An 11,994-nucleotide genomic window follows, 5' to 3' on the forward strand; every position below is an offset into this window, starting at 1 on the left:
GAACCAATGTTTCACCTGGGCATCTTTTTAGAAGGCGGAGCTCAAGTACCAAAATATTCATTATCTGATGGAGAGGGATATGAGCACCCCAGGGCAGACACCAGAATGTAGTGAAAACATGGATGAGCTTTAAATCTCTTATCACAGAACCTTCTGACTACATTGTGGATACACAAACAGATTTCAGACTTGGGTCTATGGTATGAAACTACTTGTAGATCTTTTTCAAAATGCTTATTAAGTTGATATTATTAATGCCAGCAACAAAAGATTAAGAACATTAGCTTAATAACCTCTTCAATCACAGACTAGTGGGATCATGATTTGCAAGAAAGAGGCTAATGTCCAATTAGTATCCTTTGACCTGAGATAAACTTAAGAACTGTTGAGTCCCAAATTCCTCCAATGACAAGAAAAAGTTGTGAGATGGCTGGTAGGAAGACATAACCCAGTGGGTTGCATTCCACAGCTGCAAGAGTGCAGGAGGTCAGTGAGACAAACTTAAAAAATTATTTTATTTTCGAGCTGGGTGTGGTATTCAGATTAACTCTGCCATCTAATTTTTGCAGAGAACAATTTACTACTTTCCATGCAGTAATGTACTCAATTGCCTGTCTCAAACTGGATCAGCTTTTGCGTTTTTGTGAGTCAAAGATCACCTTGCTATGCTTTAACTTCAGAGGATCATTTGAAAACACTCACCTATTGAAAAAGATAGTGGTTATTTGACTCCGATAAGTATTTCGAGAAAAATGCATGCTAAAAAGAAACTTAATCCTACCTGACTACTAACTAAATTAAACTGTTTAGACTCTAGAAGCAATTATTCTCAATGACATTTCTCAGCCCAGTAGTTTTAAATTCAGACCTTAACTGAAGAAGTTAACCATAAATGTAAAGGTAGTCAAATCTTTTAATATTCTAAGAGAGAGAGGTAGAAACTTTACCGATACTAATCTTCAAATTTTCTTAGGTTTCTCACATCTTGGAAGTAGTTTTCCTTTTTAACAACTTTTATCCAAAGGTATTTCACAAATACCCAAGAGCCTCAGCTGGCAGTACCTAAGGTAATACCATTCCCCACTGTTAGAATATGAAGAGAAATATGGGGGGAATAATCTGAATGCTTTTATGATGATTTTGTTCTCACCTGAGGTAAATCAACATTTTAAGATGCGTCTACATATACATTGCCTCCTAACGTCTATTGCAGAATGTACCATTTAAAATTAATAAACTCCCCTGACTTTTAAGTGGCTTCAGGTTTTATCTACCACTAGGAAACAGCACAAGAAAGTCAATGGCAGAAAGACCCAGCACAAAAATTTTATTCCACACACTGCTTGCCACATTATTCAGTACCAATGAATCACTAATCAACTAAATAATCATCATGCTTTTCTGGCTCCATGAAAATTAGACATCAGCATGATTACAGGCTATAAGCTCTGCCAAGTTTACTAATATCTTCCTTTGATACAAAATACTAATCATACTTTAGAGTGAGTATAACTTTGGTAACATAGGAGTGCAGCACGTAAATTCCATATATTACAGCAACTGAACAGTTGTAAACAGTTAACAGCTAATTACACTTATTTAACATAGTAAATAAAACAAATTAGTTTTCAATATGCTATGGCTACAAAATACCCAAAAGAAAACTGGTAAAAAAAAAAAAACAAAAAAACCCTAGCATGTTACATTTGCGCAGTTTGGTAGATTACACGTGCCTATTTCTATGTTTTGAAGTTTTGCAATAAGAAATGTCATGTGAACTTAGAAAAACGTCATAGGAAGAGATAACTACATCTCTGCACTCTTCGCGCTGCAATACCCACACAGTAGTTCTACTTGTTTTGGGCTAAATCCCCAACTGTCATCTCTACAGACTTTTATTCTGTATTGTGTCAACCACAGCATATTGATGTCTCTCATACCATCTTTCTAAAAACAAAGGTGAAAAGAATCTGAGTCATGCTTCTCATCATATTTAGAATTACAGGAAGAAGCATGTAAGAAAGTAGTACAGGATGAGAGAATGTGATGGGAAAGATAAATAAGGTAGAAGGAAAGAAGGAACTGGAAGACACTAGGCCTTCTGAGTTAAAAATGTAGAAGAGGTACAAGGGAGAAACAGTGAACAGAAAAGACAAATGAAAAAAGAGGGAAGAAGGAAAGGGAGATGGAGTAACAAGTACAGGAAAAATCTCAGATCCTGTGACAAATGAACCTGAAGATTGCTCAGTGAAAACTTGTGAAAGTGGAAGTGCCTGTGGAAAGCACTAGACAGCTGAGCAAAAGGAAAGAAAAAAAGAAGGCAAGGAAAAAAGAGGAACTGAGGAGATGGGTTGGTAAGGTAGCAGTTATTTCCAATAACAAATCTATTACTCCATGCACAAACTGGCTACCAGGGTAAAACTGGTGTGTTAGATAAGCAGTCTGCATTCAGCTTTGATGGACATTGCAGCACCAAATACGATGTTATAGATCAAGAACTGACAGTAACTGGTACTTTAAACACCACCAAAGACTGTTAGCCCTGAATCTTGTCCAAGTTCATCTTCAGAAAACACTCTGTGGCAAAAGAGTGAATTTAATTCCATTATGGGATAGAACAAAGAATACCTTACTAGAATTTATCATGCTGAAAAGAGGAAAAGCAAAACTATCACCTAACAAGTTCCCTCAGCAATCTGTCAGCAATGCTCAACAAAGAATGTGAAAACTATTGAGACTTTTGGAACATGACAAGAAGGAGTTCCAGCAATCTGGACATACTGAAGTTAATAAATATCTGAAGAAAAATATGTTTCTATTGGTATGTTCTTGATTTTGTTTGCTATGTAACAAAACCATTACAATACCATTAGGATTTTGACTGTCAAATGTGACAATAGCTAAGTACTTTTGCTGCCTCTCTACTATTCATAAAGGAAAAAGGTGTTTAAAATTACGTACCTCTTGTATACTCTTATTTTTTTCCATGATAGTAAGAGCAACAGCTGCACATTCAAGTGTAGACAGACAGCTGTTTGTTGGCTGTGTACGAATCACGTATTGACTTGAAATGTTGGTTTTTAAGTGCACCTGAAAAATAGGAAAATCTATTAAAATAAACAGCTCCGTATAGCAAACAAGACAGTTCTTCTCTACACTAAATAAAACACAGCCCCTTCCCCTCTGTGGTCAGTTGCCTCCTTTCCTTTTTGGTCTTTTGTCTCCCAGTAGCGAATGACCTTATGCCACTGTTAAGTATAATACTGTAATACCTGTGAGCCTCCATCACACAGACAAGAACTGCAGATTTGTTACTGTACAAACATGTAAAGAAAATACAATTATTCCTTAGAGAAAGACTGAGTGAAATGTTAGCAATTTCAGTTGCCATAAATATTCTGTAAGAAAATTATTCACCTGTGCTTGTTTTATTACATGCTCTAACACACACACACAATCCCATACAATGTACGATGACCGTATAGTCACTGACACTATTTTCCTTGGTTAAATACTGTTTGTCTAGTTCTGAATGAAAGACTTTTAGAAACATGTATTCATATAATGTACTAGGTCACTGATTAGAATTATTTGCTTACCAAAATCATGTTTGAAAATTATTTCTGAGCTTGGTCTCAAGTGATAACCACTCTATACTATCTCACAAGTTAAAGGTTTTTAAGAAAAATAAATTTAATTCAACCACTACTTTGCCTCTTTTATCAGCTCCAGAAATTTTTACTGAGTTTATAAACAGTAGTTGAAACATCATTGAATTTACATTATTAGACTTCGTATGAAAATTCAGATATTATTCCTTTATTCCTAAAATTTCCATCTCCACATGTTTAAAACATAATTTTCAAAAAAGTTAATGCTTTAGCAGCATTATCACTTTTAACCAAAAATTACCAGTTCCTTTTCCAAAAAAATGTAGTGCAGTATAATAAACCCTAAAGAATTATTATAAAAGTTCAAGTCAGATTCTTTTTTTACTTAATCTCATCCCAACAACTGTCTTTTATCCTTCTCAAAAAAAATGAGTGACTGTTCCCCATGGCCATCATAACTTTGCTCCCATTCTGCTTGCCAGTGGTTTTTCACCATTCCTCATTTCATTCAGTATTTTCCCTCTTCATTTTCCCCACTTTTATTTGTAATGCTTCTTTTGCATTCATCTCTTTCACACACAATGGTTAAAAGTTCAAGGTATCTGCTTTACAACAGGGAAACTCCAAGCTGCTGAAGAAACATGAATAAATAAGATCCAATGCTTTACCTGATCCCAATGCAATGAAAATTAAAAATAAATGAATAAAAAGGTGACGAGAGAAGAGGAAAGCCCTTCTGGAAATGACAAATAAGTTAGCTATAAAAGCTAAATACACTCAAATACGGGAAAAGACAGAAAAACACGCCTTTGTGGCAGAAGGTTCTAACTTGTTTATCAAAAGAAAGTTTTTTAAAAAAAAATGCTAGTCGTGTTATTGTGTAGGCTTGAAGGACCAAAACATGGACGTTTCAGAATGTTTTAAAAGTTTCCAGCATGGATTGTGTAGGTAGTTTGGAGAGTTCCCTTTCAACAGCCAAAGAATACTCACTCGGGTTGAGAAACTGAGCAGATGAATGCACCTTAGCTATGTAAAGAAAACAGCATACTCACATTATGATTTTTGGATTACATAAAACTGCATTTGTACTCTTCTCACAACTGTAATACTGGAGGTGACATTTTAATTAAATAATTTTAAAATTACATCTTCAAAATCCATTCTGCCCTCTCGAGTGAAGATCAATGCCTTTGCTATTTTAAGGCTCCTTACCATAACAACTATCTGGAAAGCACTGTATTTTCAATTGGGTTATACAATCACCAGCCTGTAAGTAAACTGAAAATGCACCATACATCTACTGTTAGATATTTGAAAGTAATGGTTACAGGTGACGATACACAGAGTTACTTCCTGCAAATTCAACGCAGGAAATCCCTTTTCATTTTCTGCATCTGTTCAGCATATTTCTGCAAATGAATTGGCACAATGTATGACAAATTACTCAATGAATGCATATTATTATAAAGTTGAACCTGGTATTTTATGTTTAAAGCAAGGTAGTTGAATTAGTTGATTATTCCATGTCTGCAGACTCAGGGTCTTTAGTCTCTAACTCTGTACTCTACTTATACCTAGCACCTCATTAGCAGATTATACTTGTTATTACACTATACTGGAAGCCTCTCATACAATCTACTGTGTGAAAGATGTTAACACTTGCTTGGATATTCAACAGCAAACCCATTCCACATGCTGGGGAACAAATCTGGGGCAATTTAAAAATGAAGCTAGTGGATACATCCTAGCCTTAATCAACTACCTTCTTCAGTTTGGTATTGAAATCAAAAGAGAATAAATTAATTTCGGAAAGAAAATGTAGAATCTGGACATCAGTGTATGTAACGAAATGCAAAAGAAAATTAAAATGGAATTAATATTTTTATTTTTTCCTCAAGGTATGTTTTTTTTTTAATGTTCCTTTTATCGGAATCATGTATGGATCTCCATCATGACAGAGTAGGAAGGCTAGTTATTTCAGGCAGACCAGGATCTATGCTGGAGGGACCTTTCAGTCTTTATACAGAAATTCCTAGACAGGTATAAAAAGGCAGGGTAAACTTGATCTTTGTTTCTCTAGCACGTATCCTGAGCAGCAGAGCAGACACATATCCACACTTTTTCTCAACAGCTGACAGCCTCACTTCTTCAGAGTCTCTGTACAGAGCTTGAAACCTCCTCATGGACTACCTGGAGGCACACTGACTTATCTCTCCTTGGACATGGACAACAGTGCCTTAAGACTTTATTTTGTAGGAGCTGGGAATAGTTCTGTCTGCTGGTTTTTACACTTTATTTCTTTGGTCTTGTGCTGAAAAACTTTTAAGATCACTGGCATTCTAGAAAAAAGAAAATTATTGATGACTGCAAGACAAATTCTATGGAAGAAAATCTGCCTGCGCTCCACTTTACACTGTGGAGGCAAGGAATCTTTAAGTGCAGCTCTCAAACAGATGACAATGTATGAAAAAGCAACTTTCTATTTCTAACAGCAACAGAAGCAGCAACAAAATTTCTTCTTTCCTGGGAAGAGTAAGAGAGGATAGAAACAAGTGGTCCCTATCCATTATTCCTGAAAAATTACACATTCACTGAGATGGGGTGAAAATATCAGAGACAGACAGCACACTGGTGGAGATCTAAGGAAGAATATCGGACCAGGACAACTCCCTGCTACGGTTTGTCTCTTAGGCTTCTTTCAACAAACATGCATTTCATCCTACTCTTTACTCCAGAGCAACACAGTATCTAAATAAATGATCCTTAGTCTATCGCAAATTCAATAGACTCACCAAATGACTGAATGAATACAACACACAATGAGGAGCTCTACCAACTTAAAGCATAAAGTGAATGGTAAGACAAAGCCAGCACAATATAGAAACCAAACCAAATTAATGTATTTAATACGTATTTCAGACATGGTAAGAACATCATACTGGGGAAAAAATTGCCAAGATATATGAAATATTTACTGTTCTCAAACATGATTGAGTAGAAGGACCTTTTCTCTCATTTTCAGCCAACAGGTCTAAAACTTGCCTTGCCTTTTGTGTACTTAATAGTTTCAGACAGGTCATGCAACAGACTCATCAAAGCTTCTGCAGTACCTAGATGGATTAATTCTTTGACTGTCACCTGCGTATCTCAGATCCAGTTTAATAAGCTTAATTCAAAGTTATGGAAATGTTCTTCCACAGTTAATGTAAACAAAGTTGGATCATCTACCCCTTACATTACCCTTCAAAAACTCAGAATGAATCTACATAAATATCCTATTTTAGTACATTTCAAAACAACAATCATGGTATTTTACAATCACTTCTCCATAAAATGATAAAGACACATGATACAACAACATTTTTTCTTTAGCTGTCAAAGCAATTTGCAAGTCATATGCACACTTTGAAATAATTTCCGTTACTAACAAAATACAGCAATGACAAGTTGAAAAGACAGCATCCTATTTAACATCACTCACCAAAATAAATAACAGCATGAAAGAGAAGGTGGAAACTATCTCAACCAATTCAAACTAGAAAGAGGAATTTAGGTAAGCTGAATGCAATTACTCACTGGAATTTAGCCAAGACACTGAAATTAGACTATCTGTTCTATGTGCAAGGAAGTTTGGGGACTTAGTTTCCAAGCCATCAGAAGCACGAAGCAACTCACACAATGAAGTTTCACTTGTTGGTGTAACTCAAGACCCAGGGTTTCCAAAAGCCTGCATGTCAACAGTTATCACAAACTGTCACATTAACTTAATGAACACTGGCTTCTCCGCCAATACACCTTCTTAGCAAATGAAACAGCCTTTAAGCATTTACAAAGGATGTGAACCAGAGTAAAAATAGTGACCCTTCAGTATTTCTCAGGGCAGAGTTATTCTACAGTCCTCTTTGGAGATGCCCCAGGTAAGTGACGACCCAGCTGATCCTGTTCAGAATTGATGGAAGCAAAATTGTTGTCCCAATGGGGTCAAAGACCTGCTGTTTGAAATTTTTAAAATTTAAGTCAGTGAAGACACGGAATTTATTTCTGCTATTATTTTAAATATTAGGACTGGAGCTCTTGCAGGAAGCTCTAAGCGCTATCATCAATGTTCAATGTCAATATCCTTATATTTTTACCTTTTCTATGCCAATTACTTCATCACTACTCTTACTAGCTTTACTCTCCAAACAGAATACAGCATTATACAAAACTGTATTTGGAAAATAGTGCACCCCCAAGAACACAGAAAGGCTATAAAGTCAGCACACCTGTCTCACAGGGCACACTCAACAAATCTTGGTTTTGTCTGTCCTGTTTTCTGCAATTAGACCATAGGCATCTCAAAACAGGCAGAGGAACAAAATATCCTTCCCTGGCTTCTATGAAAAAGTTACTTATTGTAAGATTCCCTCCTCTTTTACTTATGTTGATAGTGTCTTTATAAAATCTGAATTTCTGTTTGGAAATTAATTTGCTCAACTCTCAGAGAATGAAGTAAGCAAGTACCATCTGTCCTCCTGATTAACATAGGCAGTAGTTATTTCTCACATATAGTTACTTTAATAAATATCTTCCAGAAAAAGTACCATAAGCCATTTTTTAAAGGAACTCAAAAGGCACAAAAAGCCCAAAAAAGAGTCCAATCACATTCTGCCATCTTGTCCATCATTCTAGAAACTAAGAAAAAATTTGCTTTTAAGGTGCTGAAGATGAAAAGCATTCTCTGTGTGCTCAACCTCAGACAGAAAAGGGAGTCAGGCATGGGAAAGACCTTTAACTCAGCATCCAGTTGCCTCAAGAACCTTTTAGCTCTAAGCCAGAACAAGCTATTTGATATATCTTATAGAAATTTAATGCGGTTAAAGAAAATTACCGTTGTGACAGAGAATAGCCTGAGTAAATTTAGTCTCAGCACGCTACTGAAATTTAAATCAAGAATATAAATAAGTTATTTTGTTAAAAATCTTCGATTTAATTTAAAGTGACATCTTAAGAGCACTCTGAGTCTAAATACTGAAGGGAATAACTGCCATGTAACTGTCACAAATGGATAGTCTGAAAAAGTGCACAGATGTCCCAAAAACCTCCGTCCACTTTGCATGTGTTTTGATTGAATATTTAGGCACAGCCATGACATTCCTGCGTATGTTCCATGGAAAATGGTGGAACAGGTCACAGACTATATTGTAACTTCCAGAAAAACTTGAAGATATTTGTTCAATTTCTACACAATTAGAAGGTATCTTGCACATCGTGATCAAAAATTTCCAATTAGTCCCAAAAGCTTTCTTTTTGGGTATCCCACAAACCCTTCCTCTCAGGCAATTTATGGTGTCAGGTTAGACTCCAGAGTATTACCACAGCCTCAGGATGTCTCACTGCTGCTGTGATGGGAACTGTGGCAAATATGTAATATCCTATCTTCAAAGAAGCATAATTGCCTCTGTTGAACAGTGGCTGTGTGCAGGTTCTACCTACTTATGCACCCTTCCATCTGTGTAGAAGAACCTGAATTTGGAGCTGCAATTCAGATTAGCTTTTCTGCAGCTCCAAACCATAAGCCTTCTGTGTGAAAGATCAGTGCCCAGAATGACAAATATGTCATTAATGTATGAAAATACATTAAATTTCTTTGCACTTTCAAGAATGTCCTTTCTCTGCTTCTGGAACCAAAACCATTTAAGAACGAGATTTTATTGCTCTGGGGTATCACATGCTAAAGATAAATGGATCAGAAGAAATCAGTAGAACTACTTACTTAATGCTCATCATCTAAATACAATCCTACATGATGTCTCTTTGTTCCATGACTATGTCAAATGACACCTCTTTCAAAAATATCACCCCTGTATCTCATTATATCTCCTTCCTGCTGCTGTATATACAAGTCTGAAGGAAAATAATCACTCTTTAATTTGGTACATCGAAAAATATTTGAGAACAAGTATGCTCTGGGAAAAGAAGTATTTTTTTAGTGTTTCACAACATTCTGACCTTCTTTTAAAATTTCTGGGGATATGAGGATAACTCAGATTGTACCGAGTATTTCTCTAGTGTGTTTCGTGCTTTCATTTTTAGACATAGTTGATTGACAGGAATTGCAAAAGGAATGTGTCCTTCGCAGACAGAGATTCTTACATCACATTCCTACAGAAACTGGGGGGCAGGGGGGCAGGAAAGGGTAGGGGAGGACGGGGAGAAAAAAGAAAATTGAGTTTGGCAAAAAACCCCCAAACCCACAAATATATGCATTTCCTCCACTAGACTCATGTCAATCTTTAACTTCTTGGAGTGGTCTTAGAATGCTTCAACCAAATTTGTTTAACAGAGATTCTTCCCCAACTGCAGGGCAAGGAAGCAATGAAGATAAAAAGGAAATGCAGCCTTTAAAAACTAAATCAGAATAAACACAAAGCTCTTATGATTGTACAAGATAATATCACATTTTCCACATGTAAAAAAATAGTGGTAAATGAACCAGGGCACTGTAATCAAAACCCATTACCAATAGCATCATTTATCTACAGGAGAAAAGTTTCTCACAGAGCAAACTTCCCACTTTGTAATGTAGCTTGTGTAAAGACTGGAAAATACAGAAACATAAACATGAAACTTACATTTAATAAACAGTTAAAGAATTATAGGCTAAAACCTACTAAAGTTAAAAAACAGGAACCAAAACAGATACTTCACTTTTCTAAATATATCTGTAATCTAATCTATATGTCTATATTGATCATCTTTATGCATAATACAGTATGAATTTAAGGTAAAACTCACATTCCAAGGCACAATATTTCTTGCAGGAGAACTTGGTAATTCAAAATAATTAGTACCATGTATGCAGATTGTTTTGAGGAAGACCAACAACTACCTAATAATTACCTAGGCTGCTTATTTCTATCTTTAATGCACTATGAAATCAAAGATCTACACAAAACCATGGAATAGTTTACTGTGTCCTCCTTAGTACTTCACTGGTTTTATAAAACTATTTACAACAGGCTCTTCTTCTGCCTATGCAACAATTTCAGAAGTGTTTCTTCAGTTTTCTGGGAATCTGTCATTACAGTTTTTTTAAGCACTAAAATTTTTAGCGTCTTCTCAAAGACACTGAGAGAATTCAACAGTAACGGTTGTCACATCTTGCAAAGTCTTGCAGATAAAATTCTCTCCTATTTACATTGTCAAATAAGGGAGCGGAAACACCTGCAAACTTTAGTAGTTTTGAAGTATTACGAAAGTAAACGAAGTTCTTGAAAGTTATTTCATATGCTTATGTCCAGCTGCATACTTTGAAGCCCTAATGTTACATTCAACAAGGAATAGGCAAAATTACAGAATCACAAGGTTTCAAACAGTTTTCCATTATGTTTGTCATCACTTACCCCACACATGGAAAACGTACAGGGTGAAATAAGTGTCCACCCCAAAAAAAGTTTGTAAAATCAACCTACGCTTACTTGGGAACTTCTTTTTTCAAAGAAAACAGGATATTCTACACTTAAAAGGAGTAAACAATAAGTAAATAAATTTAAAAAGAAAAGTAATCTCTTCAGTTTTGCTGCTCTGCAGAAGGTATGTACCTAACTTACATGATAAGTTACATAAATGTTTACATTAATAAAAATCTTCATCAATAAAGCCACCTAAAATGACATTTTCTAAGGTTTGCAGACCAGGCTGCTGACAGTGACAGATCTAAGTATCAGCCTCCAGCACTGGAAGGAGACTGAAGAAAGTTTGGATGCACACCTCCTGCTTCCCTGGAAGACAAGACATTGGACTTGATGTCCAGAAATAACTCAAGCTCACTAAATCACAGTGCAACTTCAGGCAAGCCACCTTCCTTCTTTGAGCTCCAAGGTCTCTCTCTGTAAGACGGTATTTACCCAGTGCTGTAAAGCACTTTGAAGGCTGAGAGAAGGGATGATGGAGAAGCCAGAGACAAATCAGAAATGATAAGTGCCGTTACTGGAGAGAACAGGAGCATCTTCCTTCTGATACTTATGTTTTCTAAAAAAGCTACGGATATGGCAAAGAGAAAAAAGCAAACATGAATTATGCCAATCTTTCTTACATAGAAGAATGTAAGAAAATCAAGGGTCCCTTCACTTTTTCCCGTGTTTCCTGTATGAATTTTTACAAGCACAAGAACACTATCAAAAAAACCCAAAACAAAACAAAAACCAAAAAGGCCTTACTATCCTCAAAGAAAGCAAATTAGTATGGTCTTCAGTTAAAATTGATAACTAAAATGAAGTCCAAGTGCAGACAAGCTGTAGTTCTAATCTAGAAGTAACAGTTCAAATTCCTGTAAAAGCAGGCAGCCTGTGGCTTACATAAAACTAAGAGCGAATAGACTGTGAAATTGTGAGGAAAGAGT

The 11,994-nt window shown here is 35.9% G+C and overlaps 1 protein-coding gene across 1 annotated transcript in view; it reads right to left on the reverse strand.

Moving 5' to 3' along the window:
• Positions 1-11,994, reverse strand: part of DTWD2 (DTW domain containing 2) — a gene marked incomplete at its 5' end in the record, with an annotated part of 30,614 nt that overhangs the window by 1,494 nt on the left and 17,126 nt on the right. Inside the window, one exon of the mRNA XM_010139275.1 lies at positions 2,962-3,090. Within this exon, the coding sequence (XP_010137577.1) occupies positions 2,962-3,090 (129 nt within the window). The remainder of the gene's footprint in view (positions 1-2,961; positions 3,091-11,994) is intronic.

This window comes from Buceros rhinoceros, unplaced genomic scaffold, assembly GCF_000710305.1.
Source record: "Buceros rhinoceros silvestris isolate BGI_N320 unplaced genomic scaffold, ASM71030v1 scaffold7367, whole genome shotgun sequence".
In the NCBI taxonomy this organism is placed as follows: domain Eukaryota; kingdom Metazoa; phylum Chordata; class Aves; order Bucerotiformes; family Bucerotidae; genus Buceros; species Buceros rhinoceros.